The sequence below is a fragment of the Pollicipes pollicipes genome, unplaced genomic scaffold (assembly GCF_011947565.3).
Source record: "Pollicipes pollicipes isolate AB1234 unplaced genomic scaffold, Ppol_2.1 Scaffold_6138;HRSCAF=7277_pilon_pilon_pilon, whole genome shotgun sequence".
Classification (NCBI taxonomy): domain Eukaryota; kingdom Metazoa; phylum Arthropoda; class Thecostraca; order Pollicipedomorpha; family Pollicipedidae; genus Pollicipes; species Pollicipes pollicipes.
The window spans coordinates 13,954,908-13,977,110 of NW_023596818.1; the positions used below are offsets into that span (position 1 = coordinate 13,954,908).

At 57.4% G+C, this 22,203-nt stretch overlaps 1 protein-coding gene across 1 annotated transcript in view; it reads right to left on the reverse strand.

The window, feature by feature from the left end:
• Positions 1–12,709: 12,709 nt before the first annotated feature.
• Positions 12,710–22,203, reverse strand: part of Nfs1 (Nfs1 cysteine desulfurase) — a 32,283-nt gene continuing 22,789 nt past the window's right edge. Inside the window, exons 10-11 of the mRNA XM_037228803.1 lie at positions 19,645–19,777; positions 12,710–12,803 (exon numbers count right to left, since the gene is read on the reverse strand). Coding sequence (XP_037084698.1) covers positions 12,710–12,803; positions 19,645–19,777 — 227 coding nt within the window. The remainder of the gene's footprint in view (positions 12,804–19,644; positions 19,778–22,203) is intronic.

The window sequence follows — 22,203 nt, forward strand, 5'->3', positions numbered from 1 at the left end:
GGAGATTTCAGAGCTTCGGCAACACTCTATAAATCATAGAATCATTTTTCACGGGGGAGAAAGACGATGGTGACGAAGTTATTATCAGCTTACAGAGTTCTCATACGTGAAGCTAAATCGGTTATGGATCATTTCACTGATATTTTAGCTACCTATGACTAAGAGGATCCTTACTTAGCCAATACTTGCTGCAATTGAACTGCACTGGTGTCTCGCTACCTAATTAAAACCTGCCACAAGACACTACAAAGACGTAAATCTACATGCTTTGTCATTTGTCATTGCGACATATAGTTCATATCATTCATGACATCAACCACACCACGATCGGCGCTGTTTACTCACAGGCAAAGCAAAAAGAGCCACGCCATTGGAACGGAATGAGAATGCTTCTTCGAGACCAGGCCCGCCTCGATCCCATCGCCACCCTTTCATCAAGAACCCGGCATTAGGAGCAGTGAGCCGACGTGATCGACTCATGCTCCAGCCTGTCCAGCACGGCATTAGGGGCAGTGAGCCGACGTGATCTGATTCATGCTCTAGCCTGTCCAGCACGGCATTAGGGGCAGTGAGCCGACGTGATCTGATTCATGCTCTAGCCTGTCCAGCACGGCATTAGGAGCAGTGAGCCGATGTGATCCGACTCATGCTCCAGCCTGTCCAGCACGGCATTAGAGGCAGTGAGCCGACGTGATCTGATTCATGCTCCAGCCTGTCCAGCGCGGCATTAGGAGCAGTGAGCCGACGTGATCCGACTCATGCTCCAGCCTGTCCAGCACGTCATTAGGGGCAGTGAGCCGACGTGATCTGATTCATGCTCCAGCCTGTCCAGCACGGCAATAGGGGCAGTGAGCCGACGTGATCTGATTCATGCTCCAGCCTGTCCAGTACGGCATTAGGAGTAGTGAGCCGACGTGATCCGACTCATGCTCCAGCCTGTCCAGCACGTCATTAGGGGCAGTGAGCCGACGTGATCTGATTCATGCTCCAGCCTGTCCAGCACGGCAATAGGGGCAGTGAGCCGACGTGATCCGATTCATGCTCCAGCCTGTCCAGCCCGGCATTAGGAGCAGTGAGCCGACGTGATCCGACTCATGCTCCAGCCTGTCCAGCACGGCATTAGGGGCAGTGAGCCGACGTGATCTGACTCATACTCCAGCCTCTCCAGCACACAGCATTAGGGGCAGTGTGTGACGCGCGGCCGGCGGCTGGCGGGGCCGGAACAGCCTGGGAGCGCCGTCGCAGCACGGGCGCGGACGATCCGGAACGGTACACAGTGGCCGTGCGCAGCGTAGTGCTCCAGCCGCGCCGCTTGGACCTGTTGCTAGGCACTGCGCGCCCCTCCGCGGTCCCAGTGGACGACTCTGGAGCGATGTCGAAAATCATAACCTCTTTTCGGAAACAGGAATCATGCTTGAAACAAACGCATGTCAGAGTGATGCAGCGCTCGCGAAGCATCCTTTTTTACTTCAGAAGAAGTTGGTGTGAGTGGTTCGTCTGTTACACAGACCCATGCTGGGACATCCCGTGCTGCCCCCCCCCCCCCCAAATGCGCGCACTTTTGTATGTTGATGTAGCAACAACGTCCATGAAGCCGGCAACGGGTCGGGTCGTCGAAGCTCCTTAGCCGTGGGCAGCACTCGAGACGCGCGACGGAGCTCCGCATGCCCCGGCACAGACACGCTGCCATACACGCTGCCATACACGCGCGACGGCTGCCATACACGCGTGACGGCTGCCACACAGCGTGACGGCTGCCACACACGCGTGACGGCTGCCATACGCGCGTGAAGGCTGCCATAAACGCAGTCGGCTACCATGCACGCGCGACGGCTACCATACACGCACGTCGGCTGCCATCCATGTGTGGAGGTTGCCATACACGCGATGCACATCCCCGGCACTCGCGAAAGCATCCAGATGCAAGCGGCCTGAATCAATCAGCGCTAGTTACTGTCGCAATTGTGTAACCTTGTACAACAAAAACGATGGTGTCCCGCAGCACTGCTACCGTGCAGGGCGACGCACAATAAAGAGCACATTTCCACGCTGCAGAATTGCGCCGATAAGGCTTGCCGAGGGGACGACCACACCTGAACAACCATAAATATAATAATAGACAAACAATAATAACTTAAGCAAATCGACAAATGGATCAACGGCTGTTCAACAGCGTAACAACCTTGCTTGTGAGTGTGCGATATATATATATATATATATATATATATATATATATATATATACATCGCAAACTCACAAGACAAGCACACCCAGCGCCAAGAACCAAGCGGCAACCAGCGCTCAATCATGCGTCAAGCGCAGACAATAACATCGCGTTATGTGTCGGCAGCCTACAGCGACACGTTTGGCGCCCCGCTTCTGTACCAATCCAGCCGATGCCCCCTCCCCTCCCCCCATCTCCATCCAACAGTTGATATCTGCGGCGCGTGTCAAGTGGTCCGGCCGGCACGTACAGGCCGGCCCCGCCCGACCCGGGCAGGACCGAGAGGGACGCAGGCCGTGTCGGGCCGTCACATGGAGGGGGGGGAGGGGGCAAGCAGTCGATGGCTCACCCGGACAGACGGGGACGGGCGCGGGCCGAGCCGGCCGTCACAGTAGGGGGGGGGGGGGGGCAGCAGTCGAGTGGCTCACCCGGACAGAACGGGGACGGGCGCGGGCCGAGCCGGCCGTCACATGGGGGGGGGGGGGGGGGCAAGCAGCCAATAGCCCGTACCTGCCCGCCCCGTTGCCAACGTGGAAGTGGGTGGCTTCCGACACGGCCAAGAGAAGCCGAAAACTGACGCCGGACCGCCCAACAGGCTGCGCGTCCCAATGCGCCCCATCATCATGAGATCAGAAGCACGCCGGGGTCAAAAGTACGGACACGTCGTGGCGCACGTGTCTTGGGTACGCGGATGGCTGCACAAGGTTCAGACTCTGTTTCGAATCGGCAGCTGCGGTACGAGGATATCAATCAACGGAAGGCCAGCGCTCGTCCTGGTGCAAAAAAAACCAGACCTCTGACCATCCCTCGACGAAGAATTTCTGAAGATCGCTTCGGCGATTGGCATGGTACCAGGCAGGTGCAGGGACGATAACGGACGTCAGCCTACAGGCAGCTGACGCTTTTGTAGTTCAATACGCCGACGACACGCAGGTTCTCGTCTCTGGCTAAAAATCCGATTTCCCGGGCCTGGTCGACGACGTTGTCAAGTCTGCCATAATGGGGGTCAATTATTGGCCTAAGAACATAAACCCAGTACCAACTGCGAGACCTCGTTGTACCAATCACTGGTGTTTTCAGCTAACTCTTTCTTCATTACTTTAGAAACTCCACGGGTCGCATCAACCCCCTCGCCTATAAGTGCGTGCTATGAAAACTACCAACCAGGGCGTGGGTTGAAGCAGACCATACATGGTCAGCAACCAGAAGTACAGCGCCCTCGCCGGACCGCGGGACACCACCTGCGTGAGGATCGCGAGGTCACACCAAGGTCGAGCCCCAACCACCACACATCGCCCCATGTGTGGCCGGCGGTTCACACCAAGCCGAAAGACGTTAATACATATAAAAAGACCATACCTAAACTATCTCACAGCCTCCATCGACTGACAGGTGATGCAGCTTACACGAGCTACACCGCTACCAGCAGTTCCTTCCGTCGCTTTTGCGGAACTGAAAGCGTTTTAATCCACGCTCGTCTTCACGGCATGGTTGGTCGGGCCACAGCAGCAGCCTGCATCCTGTTCGTCACCGTCTCGACGCATGCAGAGCGCGACTGTGACTTTAGACTGGTAACAACAACCTCAGCGGAGACTGAACTTCGAGGGGCGGGAGTTGATGCTGGGGTTGGTGGCAACGGGCTACAACAATTAACGGACGGTGTTTGCAACGGGCTCTCAGAACTGGCGGAAATCCATATACGGCATACGCGTTGACATGTTAACACATAAAATACGATAATGAAACAAATTGCATGCGATACATGCCTAAAATTGGTGGCGCCTTTTTGATGTAACGGTGACTTTTTGGATAACTTCAGTGAAAGCAAGGACTAACTTGACAAGAACCGCAAACCGCCCACCTTGCTCAATAGGAAAAGTGACAGAGATCCCTCTGCATGTAAGCGAAAGGAGAAAAATATCAAACCTGACACACGTCGACATGTGGTCGATCCAAATACAGCTTATGCAGCTCACGATGATAGCCTCAGACAGTGAGTCACGTTTTGAGAAATGCATTACAAAAAGAATACCATTCTGTATTTTCACACCCGACAACAGCGCCTTTTTAAGGATTTTTTAGTGTGGGGAAATCGCAAGGATACGACCGGTACCAAATATGAATTCAGCATTTCTGCCTACAAACTGCATTAATTTATTTTCCGTATGTATACGAAACGTTAAGAAAGAAGTACCGAACTGGCTGGGACATATGACTGGGCTAAACGGTGCTTGAACGAGCCAGAATAGTTATGTGAGGGAGGAAGGCGGATACTTAATCCAGTGCGAGGACATATCTTTCCTCCCTCCCAACAAATATCTCAAAATGACCCTGCTTGATGATGCAAAATTTATGTGACATTGCTCACTGTGGTAAAACAGAATCATTCTTGTAAGTGCGCGACGACAAAAGCGGACAGTACCATCCTTTAAATTAAGCTGGTCTTTGAATAGTTATTGACCATGCAGCTTAATCTTAATAACCACCTCCGAATTTTCAGGCGCTTGCCAAAAGACACATGCCAGATTCCGGCTACACACACGAATATCATTACGGCAGCAATACAGCACATTATAACGACGAAGTGGTAGCGCATTGCAGTGGCTGTGGACGGTAGCCATACACCCCCCCAGCCACAGTCCATGGGTTTAAGTACTATATTGTGTGCCTGTCAGAGACAAATATACCACATGCTTTCAGAACACCGCAACATCAGCTTTTATTGCCACCATTATGACCGAAAACGAAACAGTGGGGCTGTAACATAATTTAAGTAATATAAGATGCACCTTAAGGCACTCTGAGGTTATTGCAGTTTATACCGGTTTTAACCGGTAAAAAGGTAAACACCAAAAATTGTCCGTAACTAGTTTCAGCCGGCTGAACTGCCGAGCCTGACTGACACTGAACTATCCGCCTCTCAGTGTTTGTCCACGAAGTGCGTCACACCGGCTAACTGAACTGAGAGGAGTGAGGGGGCCACACAGGCAGGTCCGAACCAGTCGGGCTCGCGCCTACGGGTCAGTCCAAACCAATCGAGCTCGCGGCTACGCGGGCCAACCCGAACCAATCAGGCCCACGCCTACACGGGCCAGCCCGAACCAATCGGGCTCGCGCCTACACGGACCAGCCCGAACCAGACGAACTCGCGCCTACACGGGCCAGCCCGAACCAATCGGGCTCGCGCCTACACGGGTCAGCCCGAACCAGACGAGCTCGCGCCTACACGGGCCAGCCCGAACCAGTCGAGCTCGCGCCTACGCGGGCCAGTCCGAACCAGTCGAGCTCGCGCCTACGCGGGCCAGTCCGAACCAATCGGGCTCGCGGCTGCAGTCGGCCTGCAGCGCCTGCAGCCCGGGCTACGTGGCCGGCGCAGCGGTAAGCGGGCGATCCGTCCCGTTAACGACAGTGTAGACCCAGACCCAGGAAATTAGGTCGTTGATGAATGACAGCGCGACGAACCCGTCCAGACTAAACTGCCGACCGGACGCTCAGCGCCGGCGCGCGCACAAGGTCACACTAAGGCCCACGAGTCGACGACGCGACTCAACATCCGAGAGCAAAGTCCGTCCGGGACTTCGACTTTTGCTCCCAACGTGCGCGGCGTGGCGCAGTGCTTTGGAGATCCGAATGCGCGCCGTGTCAGCTCTGTGGAAATGTTGATGTTGTGACGCAAATGTCGCCCTCGTGGCCCTTGCAGCGGGCCATCGCGAGGAGGGAGAAAGTCAAGGGGTTGCCAGAAGAGCGGAAACCGGCTCCGTTCCTCCATGCCTTCGCGTGGGACTCCGTGCCCGCCCTGTGACGTGACCCCGGGGTCGCATGCGAGTGAAAGGTGACCACAGGCGACTAACTTCCCTCTACACAGCGCAAGGAGAGCGGTCTCCCACTGAGTCTATCCTCCAAATACTACGTATTTGGAACGGATAACTAGTTGAGGCTCTCCCGCAGTCGCTTCTAACAGCCGCCACCATCTCGACCGCCCTGTTTCGGCAACGGACGAGACGACACAGCCCGTTCCTTCCGACGGACTGGGCCCTCTCACTCACGGGGCGACACCCGGCCGTCCAGGGACCGGGTGCGTCATGGCTAACCCCCATGCTGACACCCGGCAATCGCAGACCGGGCGCGTCATGGCTACCCTAGCCACACTGACACTCGGCTGCCACAGGGACCGGGCGCGTCATGGCTACCCAGCCACACTGACCCTCGGCCGTCACAGGGACCGGGCGCGTCATGGCCAACCGAGCCATGTCAGACACCCGGCCGTCACAGGGACCGGCGCGTCATGGCTACCCAGCCATGCTGACACTCGGCCGTCACAGGGACCGGGCGCGTGATGGCTAACCGAGCCATGCTGACACCCGGCCGTCACAGGGACCGGGCGCGTGATGGCTAACCCAGCCATGCTGACACCCGGCCGTCACAGGGACCGGGCGCGTCATGGCTAACCCAGCCATGCTGACATCCGGCAATCATGGGGACCGAACGCGTCATGGCTACCCCAGCCATGCTGACACTCGGCCGTCACAGGGACCGGGCGCGTCATGGCTAACCCAGCCATGCTGACATCCGGCAATCATGGGGACCGAACGCGTCATGGCTACCTCAGCAATGCCGACACAGCCTCGGCAACACACGGTCGCTCTCCTTAAAGGCGTGCAAACGAGTTCATTCAGACCCAGTCCAGAATTGGGCGCTTGCAAAATGGTATAAACACGCTGCAAATGGGGCCAGGATGGCTGCAGATTGCCGCCCCGACCGCGGGTGGCACGGCGTTCCAGAAGGGCCCCAATGTGGCCACAACATCCGTAAACAAGCGTTCGATCAACGCTTCTGAGCGCCGCCGATGACGGAAGCGATCTTCCTGCGCATGCGCCTTCATGAACAGTGCTTTGGACACCCTCGCATCAATAACAAGCTTAGAGTTGTTCCGAGGCCGTGCGTGCCGGGGAAGCACGGGCGCTTTGCTGGTGAGCTTCTCCTCATTGCTGAAAAGGGTCAAAGCGAAAATGGCCTACACCACGGGCCTGGATCGAAAGGTAATAAAAAACACGCGCAACGACGTTTTCATCGCAAGGACTATAGCGGCTTCCATCCCACCCTTCTCCATCTGTACATGTCCGGCAGCCAAATACCCAACGGTCGACATCATAACAGGACTCAACGTCGCCACTGCAAGCCCAGACCTCAACGAATGCACGGCTGGGTCTCGTCTGTCGACACACCTCCAGGCCGCCAAACCCAGACACACGAGACCCGCGACCTGTTTGGCCATAATCGCCCTCTGACAAGTTTGCAAGCACGCCTCGGCGTCGCCGTCCAGCTTGATCTACGGCCCCGCCCGATTTGGGCAGACCAGACCCGACCCAGTGTCAGACCACCGGAATAGACATAAGCTGACAGTGATAGCCTCGGCAGCCCGCTGTATCGGACCGAATCTCAGCTACCGAATCGAACCAGCGGCACGCGAGGGCTTCACGCCCGTCACTGCACGGGTCGGCACCGTACCCGTCCCTGCACTGGAGGCCGCTGGATTCGACTGTATCTCCCACCAGGGAGAGCCTCGGACGCATCTGCGAGGACTCCCCTAGACATGACTCGAGTATCCCGGACGGATTGATTCGAACCTCTTCGCTGTCTCGTCAAAGCATCGACACTACCCCGCCCGCCTGCCCGGCTGCTACCCCGAAGACTACGCGGCAGTGGCGCCAGTCAGCACGAGACGACCGCCTCCTCAACAATGGCGCAAGAGTCCGACCGACTGCCAGGGCTTGAACAAGCACCACGAGCGGGCGTGCAGGTTGCTGAACAGAGGGGGGTGGGGTGGGGTGGGGTGGGGGGGTGGGGGGTACTGTGAACGGTAGGTGAGCTCCTACAATTCCACCACCTATACGTAAATGACAGGCGTATCAGTAGCAAACATTCTACTGTTAGAGGGCACTTAGACACCGTTCCCATCTCACCTTATCGCATGGCTCACAGAAACACTTTACTACCATATACACATCAGACTAAAAACGCCAGAACCAAAGGTGTCATGACTTCGTTACACAACCTGTTGTGAAAGTGCTGACCTCGATCCTCATCTAAATGAGTCCTTTAAGCCCCTATAGGAGGCCTGCTTTTCATTACAAGAATCCTTTTCGTCGGGATCTTATTAAAGTGGATCCGGAGTACGTTTTTATAAATGTTTTCGAGGCGTTTTTATCTCACAAAAGGTACTGGGGCTTCCTTCTCCAGGGGGCCCCACCAAACCCCAGGGAAGAGAGCACGGCTCAAAAATATTCCCGTTGACCATGCAACTGCTCTGAAGCGACAGGAGCAGTACACAAATCTCGAATTGGCCGTTTGAGCCTCTTTCGAGCACCAGAAGCCACGTCCCAGACTCTTATCACACAGGGATGACTCTTGCAACACACGAAGGGCAAACACGCGCGCCAGTTCGCAGCTCCCTTATCTCCTCCCGCTCAAACACCAACCCTTCCCGAGAGGCCCCACGGCTCGGCGGCAGGGACAGGCCAGACAGGCCAGGCCACGCGCCTCTGTCCTGCTGGTGTCGTCCGCAGCCCAAGACCACCGGAGGCCGCTGTCCACCGCCCGCAGTCAGGCAACGGGGGCTTTCCTGCTGCTAGCGCCGACCGCTGCCTTCGGGGCGCTGGCGGCCAAAGTGTAGTCAAGCCCTCTCCTGCTGATGGCGGTGACCGCTGCCTTCGGGGCGCTGTCCGCCACAGCGCCGATCTCGCGCTCCATGTGTCAGGTCAAGCGTGTCAATGTGTCAATGTGTCGATGTAGAAAGCGTGTGCTAGTCTGGCAACGGCCACACAGCCAGATGCTCGGTCAGCCAATAAGGCGAAGACAGTGCGCGCCGTTGATCGCACAAGAACCGCAGGCGCCGGGTACCATCTCCACGGGGCGATGCCTTCCACATCCCAACCACAGCGCGCCGACCAGCGGCCGTACGCTGCGAACGAACCCGCGACCAAGACCTCCCACGGAGCGCTGACTCCGCCTGACGTGCCAGTGGCCGCCCCAATGCGCCCCCCCCCCTTCTCAGCAGCCACGGCGAACAGTCACGGCACGCACTGAAACCCGGCGCCGTTGCCAGTGCGATCACGACTGGCAACCATGCCGACACCGCTCCGCCAGCAGCGCGGCTCCGGACCGCGGCGTCCTCTCCCACCCGCCAGGGCCGCGCCGTCCGGGCCGGCGGCTCCGGGGCCCTGTCAGTCGGCGGCGACGACCGTCCGAGCCGGCGGCTCCGGGGCCCTGTCGGCCGGTGGCGACGGCCGTCCGAGCCGGCGGCTCCGGGGCCCTGTCGGTCGGCGGCGACGGCCGGTACCGAGCCAGCGGCTCCGGGGCCCTGTCGGTCGGTGGCGACGGCCATCCGAGCCGGCGGCTCCGGGGCCCTGTCGGTCGGTGGCGACGGCCGTCCCGAGCCGGCGGCTCCGGGACCCCGTCGGTCGGCGGCGACGGCCGTCCGAGCCAGCGCTCCGGGACCCCGTCGGTCGGCGGCGACGGCCGTCCGAGCCAGCGGCTCCGGGACCCCGTCGGTCGGCGGCGACGGCCGTCCGAGCAAAGCGGCTCCGGGGCCCTGTCGGTCGGCGGCAACAGCCGGCCGGCGTCAGCGGCTCCGGGGCCCTGTCGGTCGGCGGCGACAGCCGGCCGGAGTCAGCGGCTCCCGGCCAGACGGGCGGCACTGGCCGGCCCAGCGTTTACATATAACGGCGCCGGCTGAGGCGCCCACGGTGGAGGCTGCCGAACGGACGGACAGGCGACAGCGATCGGCTTAAACAACTCGACGACAGTGACAGGCTGGCCTCCGGAGCACGGAGGGAACTTTCCATTCTTTTCAAAGGTTGGAGCAATGCCAACATTTGTTTTTTTTTAATGGGTTATAAGAACATCAAAACGGAACACCTAGGCCGCACATGGAAAGTGTCATGTCTGGTGTCGAAATACTTTAATCCTCCACACGCAAAAGACCTAAATTCCTAATTCTCACTAAAGCTCTTTTGTAAAATGATGATAACTGTGTCGCTATGCTCGGCCCGATCTGTCCTGCCCTCTGACATCACCCGACCTTTAGCGCGGCCACTGTCACCAGCCGGGGGTTAGCCCAGTCAGGGACAGTGAGCGAGACTGAAGTGACTTGCCCTCGCCCCGCTACGGCTGGGTGAGTCTGAGCACAGGCGCTCTAACCAAGCTGAGCCGCCGGCACGAGATTACCATGATCGAGCTACGGGCAGGGGAGGAGGTCACGATCCAAGCAGCTCGCTTCGTTTCCAACCCCAAAGTTCCGAGCTCGGGTTCACGGTTAAACGGCATTTGCTTCTACTTAGGCAATTCGTCTCTGACATAGTCAAGTGTCCATAGACACCACGGCCCATAGGCCTGGCATCACGACCCGGGATGGCATCGTCTGGCACCACGAACTGGATCACGCAGGGCGGGGCCAGGAGAAGAGAACAGACGCGTTTCCCTGCACGAGGCGGGGCCGGATCCCCCACGCTAGATCCCCGAGAAGCTAACCGCGGGCCCTGACACGTGCGACGGACCAGCGTGAGCCCTGCAGGGGACAGGAGACGAGCGTGAGCCGCGCAGTACCTCCCGATTACACGACATCCCAGACCTTCCACCTCCAGCGCTGCTTCAGCACCCAAACCAGCACCAGCCAGCAGCGACCCTGAACTCCGTCGGCTGACCCTGGGCTGCGTGCGCACGAGGCGTTGACGACCCACCACACCCCGTAGTGACAAGGCTCGTTTGTCGGAGGCGCGCCGGCTCTGGCGGGTCCGCGCCGCGCGCGATGCCGGCTCGTCCTGTTGCTAGCCGCCGGCTGTGAGGCTACGCCGCGAGTCCCCGACCTTATGACCGGAGAAAGGGGAACAGCGGAACGGACGGAGAACGCGGCTGCGTCGCGAGACTCTGACTTCGTGGCTGGAGAAAGGAGCGCATTGGAACGGACGGAGAACGCGGCTGCGTCGCGACACTTTGACTTCATGGCTGGAGAACGGAAAACATCGGAGCGGACGGAGAACGTAGCTGCGTCGCGGCACTCTGACCTCATGGCCGGAAAACGGAGAACATCGAAGCGTACGGAGCACACATCCTCACGAGCCCGCACTTACACCACGGGCGTATGCATGGGATATCGGAGCCAAACGTTTATCCATCGTAAAAAGTGAGCACAAAAAACATCGCTGGCAAACAAGGCCTCGCTGAGGAATAATTCAACAGGGAGGGCGACTATCGCAGACCACCCAGAGCGCTGTTCAGACAACGATGCAAAATGGGCGGCCTGATTCCTCGACATCGCTTGACGCCATTCACCAAACGTCGCTCATTCGTAACAAACCGGCTAACGCCTGAGGCCCCGCACACTGCACAACGCTGTGGGCTTCTACGGTGCCCACCCGAACCGACCGCATCTCGACCACGACTCGCGCGAATGCTCACTCGCGTTTCGTTTGCATCACGCCACATTTAAGCACGGCAAAGCTGCCGGCCAGTGCATATAGCGTGTGAGTTGTTATGCGCGTTTGCGACGCACGGGCGTTCGCGCCGTCAGGGGGGGGGGGGGGGCGGGGGACCGGAACCAGCCCGGGCCATGACCGATGACAGTGAGAGCCAGCAGCTCTACTGAAGTAACACGGAGATCTGCAACAACACGCTTGACGTCGCACGATCCCGGATCGTGCTACCGTCAGGGGGAGGGGCGGGGGACCGGAACCAGCCCGGGCTACGACCGATGGTAGCGAGAGCCAGCAGCTCTACTGAAGTAACGCGGAGATCTGCAACACGCTTGGTGCCGCACGATCCCGGATCGGGTCAAGCGCCAGGTCACGGATGTGATTCTCCTCCCAGGAACCGCGCATTACTATTGCTTCAGCATAGGCGCGGAGTCGCGATCATTTTTGTTGCGTTTAACGCGGAACTTGATCTCCAATCCGAGTACATTAGCAGCCTTTTACTACCCAACAGAGCAGTGAACTTCGCCGACGGGTGCGGCCATATCTCCTAATAGCATCCCGCCGTAATGACGGTTCGGACCGTTAAGAGCCCATCTAATTTTATTTTCATTGCTTATTTATTATTTCTTATCCACATATTTCTATCATCTTATTTATACATGCTTCATATTACAATAAATGAATGAATCGTATTTTCATATCATTTTATAGCACAACTTATCTATCATATCATTCTTAGAGCTCACATGGCAGGGACTTCACGTCGACACACACACACATACGACGATTTGACACGGGGCTTTTATCAGCAGTCAACTACCGAAATCGAAAAGCCCCGTGTCACACACAACACACGGTTTTCCCTGCCCGAATGACTTACCCCGTCCCTTCACGTCCTGCACACCGGTTCGTGTTTGTTTTCTTAGATACATGACAATTGAACACGCTCATCGCAACGGGTCAACAACAACGGAGTCAGCGTAACATCAGCGGCACCCAGCGGCCTACCACTGGCTCACCTCATCTCTCGCAGTCTCCGGACCTGCTGGATGCACTTGTCAACCGTGTAGTCCACCTCCTCTTCGGTGGTGAACCGGCCGATCCCGAACCTGACACAAAGGCCACAGTTAGCTTAACGGCACGATCAGGGGAGCGATCTCCACCCCACAGCGCGGCACAAAGCCTGCCGCAAAGGCCACGGCTAGCTTAATGGCACGATCAGGGGAGCGATCTCCGTCTCACAGCGCGGCACAGAGCCTGCCGCAAAGGCCAAGGTTAGCTTAACGGCACGATCAGGGGAGCGATCTCCGCCTCACAGCGCGGCACAGAGCCTGCTGCGCACACGACAGTTGGTTAGTGTTGTAGTACAGAGCGGGGACCTGACCCCTCACAGCACCCAACAGAGTATGTCACAGTGCAGTGGACGGATGAGGTTCATCATGTGCAGAGACAGCTCTGAGCTAAGAGCTCCGCGCCTGTTAGCTCGACACGGAGCCGCCACGGGAGACGACAGCATCTGTGGAGCCCACAGCGAGATATGGAAACGGGATCCCACAGCTCGACACAAAGTCGACGTAGAAGACGGTAACACCTGTGGAGCCTCTGGCGAGAGACAGGACCGGAATCTCACAGCACGAAGTCGGACAGACGGGAAAAGGCGACAACGTGGAGTGCAGGGCTGAACTTCACAGTGCAACAGCCAACGTGCCGAATAAACAGCACAACGGAGTTAGCTGTATATCCACACCCCATCACAAGCCATCGTCGAGCCTGACTCATTAGAGTTTGACGAAGCGCCTCATCAGCGTGGCCTACGGTCGAGAACCGAACATCACCGACAAAACGCGGGAGCGAGGCAGAGCACGGCGTCGAAGAGGACCAGGGAGGGAGACCCAAGCCCATCCACCGGTCTGCCAGACCCGGCAGCACACGTCTGCTGAGCTGGACCCCCTCTCGGTGCTATGGAGGGGTGGGAGCCAACTCTCCCCACAATAATGATACTGATCAGGTGATCAGGTGCTCTTCCTATGTACATGCGCCGTTTTGATTCTTGAGCCTTGTTGGAATCCGAAGCGGAGATCTACAGCTTTGTACAAGACAATAACGGGCTAAATGTCGGCTACCGTTATCACCACATTTCCCTGAGGTAGATTGTCATTATTCTCATCGAAACAAGCCGTCGTTTCAGTCAGAAAGTTTAGCTCTGCCGCTGGCTGATGCTCTTCGCCAAGCACATCAGCAAACGGCCTCCGAATTCCCGTAAATCAATCAGACTTCCGCTTCTTGTTGGGTGTGATTAATGACTTTTGTTGCTGGACAGTAATCTCAACATTCGGTGCAATGAGGAAGGCAGGGATAATGACAAATATGAATATCTTCTTCGGACGATATGCATCAAAGTTGCACCAACGTACCATGGGACAGGAGCAACGTTGGGACGCGACGCGTGGGAGACCAGCGAACCTCCGGGGTCAAGCTGGTGCTCTGGGGCGGACCAAACGTTTGGAGGGCCAATCCAGTGCAACGAACTGAAACCACAGCATTTTCCCTACCGTTTGGGGACAGCATGCAGTGAGACCATACAAATTCGAAGATCGAAATCTTCGCTAGGCACCCGGCTGCGCTAGAGGCGACAACTGGCATATCCGGACCTACCCGTCCCGATATCCGGATCCCAAGATGCCCGGATAGGCCACCACTGGTCTATCCAGACTTGCCAGTCCCGACACCCGGGTACCACGATGCCCGGATAGGCCACCACTGGCCTATCCGAGACACCTACAAGCCATCGTCAGACCGACGAGTCCCATGACATTGCCACAGAAGCAACAATCTGTAAAGGGCGCAAGGCAATATCACGTGGGAGCCACAACAGATGCTGTACAGCTCATGTCGGGTGCTGGATTATTACAGAGATGGAAGCCTTGCTCGTGCGACGCGTTTGCAATGACGTGACTAAGCGCGACGCAAGTAATGAGGATGGCAGAGTTCCAAACGCCAGCCCACTTTTGTTCAGCGGTAGGAAAATTCCACGAGCTCCATGCCCCAAGTAAGGTGTTTATTTATGTTTGACAGCATTCATCTAGTTCACAGAAAACATCAGCTGAGATTCTCTGCGAAGTTTACCAGACGTGCCGTACCGTGAGGCGGGAGGCGCAACGCTATAAAACTTATCCCCTATGAGGAAAACAAACATAGCCCGCCCGTTACATCTCCATTTGGAGGAGGATATACCCCTGTCATGTCAAAGCAACGTATCAGAAGTTGGTGCACCTACAGACAGACGGAAAGCCGTTTAGAACTTGTGCTAGGCAGAGATGCTACAGGAAGTCGTGTAGTCAGGAGCAGCGGTGTAGTCAAGAGCAGTGGTGTAGTCAGAAGAAGTAGTGTAATCAAGAGCCGCGGTGTATAGTCGAGAGCGGTGGTGTAGTCAAGGACAGCGGTGTAGCCAAGAGCAGCCTTGTAGTCAGGAGCAGTGGTGTTTAATCAAGGGCAGTGGTGTAATCAGAAGCAGTGGTGTAATCGGGAGCAGTGGTGAATAGTCATGAACAGTGGTGAAGTCAAGAACAATGATGTAGTCAAGAACAGTGGTGTAGTCATGAGCAATGGTGCAGTCAGGAGCGGTGGTGTAGTCAGAAGCAGTGGTGTAATCAAGAGCAGTGGTGTATAGTCAAGGGAGGTGGTGTACTTGGGAGCAGTGGTGTAGGGTGACGAGCAGTGGTGTATAGTCAAAATCAGTGGTGTAGTCAAGAGCAGTGGTGTCAATTCGTATTCATTTATTAAGTTCCTGGCCCCGAAATGTGGACTTGGGGGAAACCCGAGTTGATTTACCGCGAGTATGTTTTTACTGAGAGATTATAATATCGAGGAAAGGGGTGTCACACACAACTAACCCTCTTGACCGTTGTTTAATGCCAGTGCCAGTCACTGACATGCTGCTCCAATAAAGGGCTGTTTGACAAATTATTATACAAAAAACAAGAAACCGCTGTCCATCCAAATAAAGTGCGCTAAACCAGTTGAGTAAAGCAAATCTGAGGGGAATGGAGGCTGGCGGGCGCTCAGTTCGCCTCCTCAAGCACTTGCATAGATCGAAATCCACGGACAGGAGCGTTACTTTGCAACTCGGTTAGGGGAAAGCCCATTCAGTAGCACAATCTACTCCTGAAACGCCGCCTCAGTAGTTTGTGGTTACTTCACTTAACATCAATGAAATATTTCATAATGTGATCTGGCAAAAACGTTTCCTAAAGAAAATTTGGTCTAACCAACTCACTCCCAATCTGTATCAGTCATAATCAATCGGCGTGGGAATACGCTTACATGTGAAAAGGTTTCATTACTGACGGGGTTATCTATGTCTCGATCTCAGTTTAACATGTTCTTGAAATATCAACTAAACTGGACGAATTTAATGATCCTGGAAAGGCTACGGACTGTGCAGTTTACGTTCACCACCACCGTATCTAACACGCCACCATCGGCATTTCGAGTTAGCGGAAGCCATCGCCCACAGAGCAATAATGATCCAAACCATGATTCACCAATTTTCAGACCACCGTCATCAGTAAATACTTATGCAAAGTCACGCCACTCGAGTTAGCTGCGCGAGCTTGGAAGAGTTCTTCATCACTTACATCATCGAGTTCCCCAGAATATCCAATCAAACAGTTTCCTCGCAGTTGTCGCGGTTGTGTTGTCGGTTGTCGCGGTTGTCTGTTGTCCAATCAAAAGTCCAATCAACCAGTTCCCTCGCGGCACATCAAAGACGACAGGCAAGACTATTGCTAAGCTCCCACCCTTTCCATGAGCCCTTAACCTGCTCAACTTGTTCATCTCGCAGGCCTAAAAGACCCAACAGCCAGTTGAACGGCAGGCCACGGTGCCGGCAGTGCCACCTCGTGATGACGCCCTCGGCCTCCCAGCCCGGTAACCAGCCGTCCGAGCGATAGCCGAGCGGGCCCAGCGCGGCGGACTCAGCGCTGTTCCCGGAACGCAGACAGGCTGCACATCCGAGTCCTGACACAGCACTTGTTTTTGCCCGGGAGCACGTGGTGAGGTTAGGTGGCAGCGCGGGCCGCGGCTGGACTCGCTGAACTTCGCTCAGGAGTACAGCAGCGGCCTGGCTCCGCATGCCTGCCGCCGGTGCTGCTTGGCCGTCAGCGGGGGCGGTGATGCTGCTACGGAACAAGTATCTGACCTCACCATGTCCTCGACGACACTGCCACTGTTTATAAATATATTCGGAGTGGTTAACATGGGTGGCGTTGGGTTCAGGGTACCTGCGAAGCGTGGCTTGTCGCGTTTATTGCGAACCACCCCGTCGACTGTGCCGTTCACTTCAACGGTAGTTTTGCCTCCGCCTTCTCGCCAGGCAGTACCATGGATGGTTTCACGTGCCGTACAATGCCGTGGCACGCCCCCCCCCCCCCCCCGGGCCCGGGGCGACAGCCACTGGTCATCAAAGGCAGCCCCTGCGGCCTGCGGCAGTATCGAGCAAGTAGGACGCCATTGCCCCCGAACCTGGTTGCTATGCGAGAACGCTCCACCCTCTCCTTCTGGCAACCAGGTCCGGAACCGGAGGGGCTCGACTCTGCTGACGTCCGCAGTAACGCTGCGGAGCCGCCCACGACACCCGCAGCGCCCGTGGCGGTATCTGTCGTCCGCGCCTGCCCGCCAGGCGAGGGAAGCCCTCGGCCGACCCTCCGAGGGAACGCCCGGGCGCCGGCGCCGGGCCGTGTTTACGCCAGCGGGGCGCTGAGCCGCGCCACCACATGGTAACAGCGCCGCCGGTGGCGCCGCGCCGCGGCCGCCGCCGGCAGCGAGCGGCCGGGTAACCGAACCGCGGTTCGGCAGCCTGCCGGTGACCACACTCCCAGGGGTCGCCCCGCGGGAGCCGACTCGGCCGGGGTAGGGTTACCGCAAGGCGGTGACCGCGCCTCGCTGGATCACGCGGCACACCGATACATTACACCGATGGACAGAAATAATGCAATAGTAGCGCATTCGCTGAGACACAAATATACGCCCGCCTACAAGACGTCAGCAGGAGGCAATAATGTATCATGGAATAAATAAACGGACTTTTCACGGACCAACACATAGTATCACTTACCACTCCGAGCCGCCAACACCGCAATAGCCCTGCGTCCATAGCGAACCGGATTGCCGCAAATAATTTCGGGAACACTCATGTTAGCAGCAGACAGCGGAGGCGTCAGTCTGCGGCAGTTCGTGACGCACAAGAGCTGCTCCCTGCGAGCGAAGACCCTCACCGATCAGCGAGACGTGGCAGAGAACCACTGAACAACAGCTGCGCATGAAAGGCAGACCGATCTTCCGGCAGCTGCGCATGAAAGGCGGACAGATCTCCCGGCAGCTGCGCATGAAAGGCAGACCGATCTCCCGGCAGCTGCGCATGAAAGGCAGACCGATCTCCCGGCAGCTGCGCATGACAGGCAGACCGATCTCCCGGCAGCTGCGCATGAAAGGCTGACCGATCTCCCGGCAGCTGCGCATGAAAGGCAGACCGATCTCCCGGCAGCTGCGCATGAAAGGCAGACAGATCTCCCGGCAGCTGCGCATGAAAGGCAGACCGATCTCCCGGCAGCTGCGCATGAAAGGCAGACCGATCTCCCGGCAGCTGCGTATGAAAGGCAGACCGATCTCCCGGCAGACGTGGGCGCGGTCCACATAGCCCGTGGGAACGGCCCCACAGCTGCCAGCGTCAGTATGGCTGACATGTGAGGAGGGACTGGCGGACCAACACCCCGTAAATTCACCGCAGACGGCCCGAGCTGGCGGTCGGACTTACTTGACGTGATCCTCCCCTTCCGACACGCCTATCTCTCCCATCAACGGGCATGGGTGGACTGCTTGCACCAGTGCTACCATAAACGTAGCGCAGAAGTAGGATCAGCCACGACAGCATGGCGCGATTATACCATTTCACGACCTCGGTTACATAAGATCGACGAACATCTCCTCAGCGCACTGGCAACCACCGCTGCATAACATCGGCTCACATGGGCACATGCCAAGCTACCTGTCGCAGGTCAAGGCCCCGGCGGCCAGCGCCGTGCAGCCCGCCGCATCCTGGCGTTGCGCTATCCCTGGTGATGGAGCCGTCTGCGACCCTAGGCTACACGGCACCCACACCGACGCGAGGCCGGCGCGACAGACGTGCCATCGAGCACCGCGCTGGTCCGCTCAAGCTGCCGCCTCGGCTGGGGCTGGGGGACGTCCCGGACTGAGGGATGACCATGGCCAGGTGCCAGGCGACCCGACTGAGGTGCAGTTAGTGTGAGACAGCAACACCACGCGCGTTCCCGAGGCAGTAGGCAACATGGGCAGGCTCTCCTGGCGCTGCGGTGGGTCAGGCCGACTGCTACTGCAGCAGTCCATGTCGCCACCACGCCGGGGAGTTGTAGCGTCCGGCACCCTGATGCTGCAGTGAATGGCGTCCCGTACACACCTCATCTCGCAATCTGCACACTGGTCCTGCGGTCAAAACCTGCTTAAAGTGACCTGGCTAACGCTTCCCTGACAAACGCACGACCATAGCGACGGAACGTTCCCATACTGCAGTGATACAGTGGGTGGTACGTCGCGGGCCCTCGCCTGGTGTTGGAGTGCACCGGATAATGTCACCACTCACCTGATGCTGGAGTGGGTCACATAATGTCACCACTCACCTGATGCTGGAGTGAGCCACATGTCACCACTCACCTGACGCTAGAGTGGGCCAGATTATCTCACTGCTCACCTGATGCTAGAGCGGACCAGATTGTCTCGCCGCTCACCCGCTGTTGGAGTGGGCCAGGTTATCTCACCACTCACCTTGATACTTGGTGAGCCAGATTATATCACCGCTCACCTAACGCTTGACCGGACCAGATTATCTCACCACCCACCTGATGCTCAAGTGGGCCGGATTATCTCACCGCTCACCTGATGCTGGAGTGGGCCAAGTCCTCGTCGGCGCCGATAGCGCGCAGCACGTAGCTGGGCTCGAGGGAGGCGCTGGTGCAGGCGCTGCCCGACGACAGAGCCACGTCCTTCAGCGCCATCAGCAGACTCTCACCTGCGACAAAACCCCGCCATGGCGTCAGACCAGCCAGACAACGGACGCTGTTCTGAGGCAGGTCAGGGGACAAGCGCTGCGACAGAACAGACCCTGCTCTGAGGTACGCTAGCGGACAAAGGTCAGTGCCGCGACAGAACGGACTCTGTTCTGAGACAGGTCAGTCGACAAGCGCGAATGCTACGACAGAAAGGACTCTGTTCTGAAGCAGGTCAGTAGACAAGCGTCAGTGCTGCGACAGAACGAGCTCTATTCTGAGGTAGGTCAGTGACGGGCGCCAGTGCTGCGACAGAACGGACTCTGTTCTGAAGCAGGTCAGTAGACAAGCGTCAGTGCTGCGACAGAACGAGCTCTATTCTGAGGTAGGTCAGTGACGGGCGCCAGTGCTGCCACAGAACGGACTCTGTTCTGAGGCAGGTCAGCAGACAAGCGGCAGTGCCGCGACAGAACGAACTCTATTCTAAGGTAGGTCAGTGGACGGACGCCAGTGCTGCCACAGAACTGACTCGGGTGGGAGGTAGAACATTAAAAGGGCACCAGCAGCACGATGGTCTCCATTCGGCACGAATACCATAGCACCAAAGAACAGATCGGAATGAGAAAGCCAGGCCAGGGTCATGTCGATCACAAAGAGGGCGCGACCCAAGTGAGCCCCCACGATGACTGGCCGAACCAAACACGTCAAACAATCTCGAACGGTAAACAAACCAAATCTCACGATACAAACCAGTGCTGGTAAGAAATAATGAAATCGGCAGTGCTGACGCGGGTGGAGGCTGTGACGTCCCCGCCAGCTCCGCCGTCAGCCCCTAATGTCCCCCACACTGAGTCTGCGGAACGGATCGCTCCCCGACTCCCCTGATGATTTGGGCACGAGTACCCAGGATAGTACCATCTTTTTCACATCGACCAGGGTAAATGTGCTTGACTGGCATGCCTTCACCTCTCATCTTTTTCATCGTCGCCCTTTTTCCTATTTTCATCATCTTCCCCTACCTCGGCGAACAGCACCCCAGGCTACAAGTGAGCACACCCTGGGACATAGCCTTAACCACCCGCCTGCACTTCCCAATCCTCCCACGGAAGTTCGCATGTGGAGCCGCCGGGGCCTGGTCGCTCCCTCTGCGGGCGGGCGTCGACGCGAGAGGTGCCGATCAGATTTGAAAAGTTTCCAAAGTCCAATCCGGAAACTGAAGTAGCAGAATGTTTTAGGTTTTTGGACAGCCTGCATCATTCGGCCGCATCGCAAATTGGCATGCGTCCAAACTTATTTAAAGCAGAAACTCAGTACTTACCCAAGAACATTTTCTTTCTTTTCATTTAATTTAGTGAAGGAATACGGTGACGCAAGTACTTACTGGGTTTATTGGTTCTGGGTAGTACTTATTTGATATATAAATTTGAAATTTCCGACAACCTTTTTTGGACACTATCCGGGCGGACAGCTGATGCATCTCTGGACTTTTTATTCGACTTTGGACAAGAGCTTCCAGAACACGACACCTCTGACTGACACCCGCCAGGGAGGGGGGGGGGGGGGGGGGCTCGCGCGAGCACACGGAGCGCGGGTCGCGGCTGACGCCGCCCGGGCCAACGCCGATAGTCGTAGTCGTCACCGAGGGTGGGCTCGACGGCCAGAGAGCTGGGGACGGGCCGGGCTGGGGAGCTGGGGACGGGCCGACGCGCTGCCCCAGATGGCAGCGACGGGGCACCAAACCGGCTTAGATATGTCAACGCTACGGGCGGCGAGCTGCTAGACGGTGACTGCGCTGGAAGTAACACAGAACACAACAGATCGGCAGATATGCCTTTATCCCGTATTGTTCCCTGAACTGATATGTGAGTATATGTTAGCCTTCCCGCAAATGTGTACTGCAATACGGCGTTTCTTCACAGCTACTCGCGCCGCAGACCTTGAAAATGACAAATTGGCAGCCCGACAGTATAATCGCATTATAATCTGGCATGGCCCAGCGGTAAAAAGCCCCTATACCAAAAACGTAAGTCGTCAGCATTCTGATGGAGTGTGGAGAGGAGGGCGGGGATGAGGGGGTCGAAGACGACAGCTGCCGATGCCATTCTAAAATGTGACGCACGCTCTCACCAATTTCCTTTCCCGGACCGCGACACGAGAACGGGATGCCTGACGGCTGGGGCTGAGCGTCAAGCGCTTACTTAAGAAGAACACGAACGATCCGACAGTCCCCGCTCCGCGGCGGTGGCAGTGTCAATCGGAAGCCGGCGCGCCCGGCGGCGGGCGGCGGCTCACGCGAATGACGCCAGCCCAGCACCGAAGCCGGCACCTGGCGGCGTCGGCCGTCCGGCATCCGGCATCAGAGCGCCGGCCGCGTCGCCCTGTAATCTCGGCGCGCGGCACCCGGGCGCTGGCCGCCGCCTCACCTCACGCAAGCCGGCCGCCGCCGGCG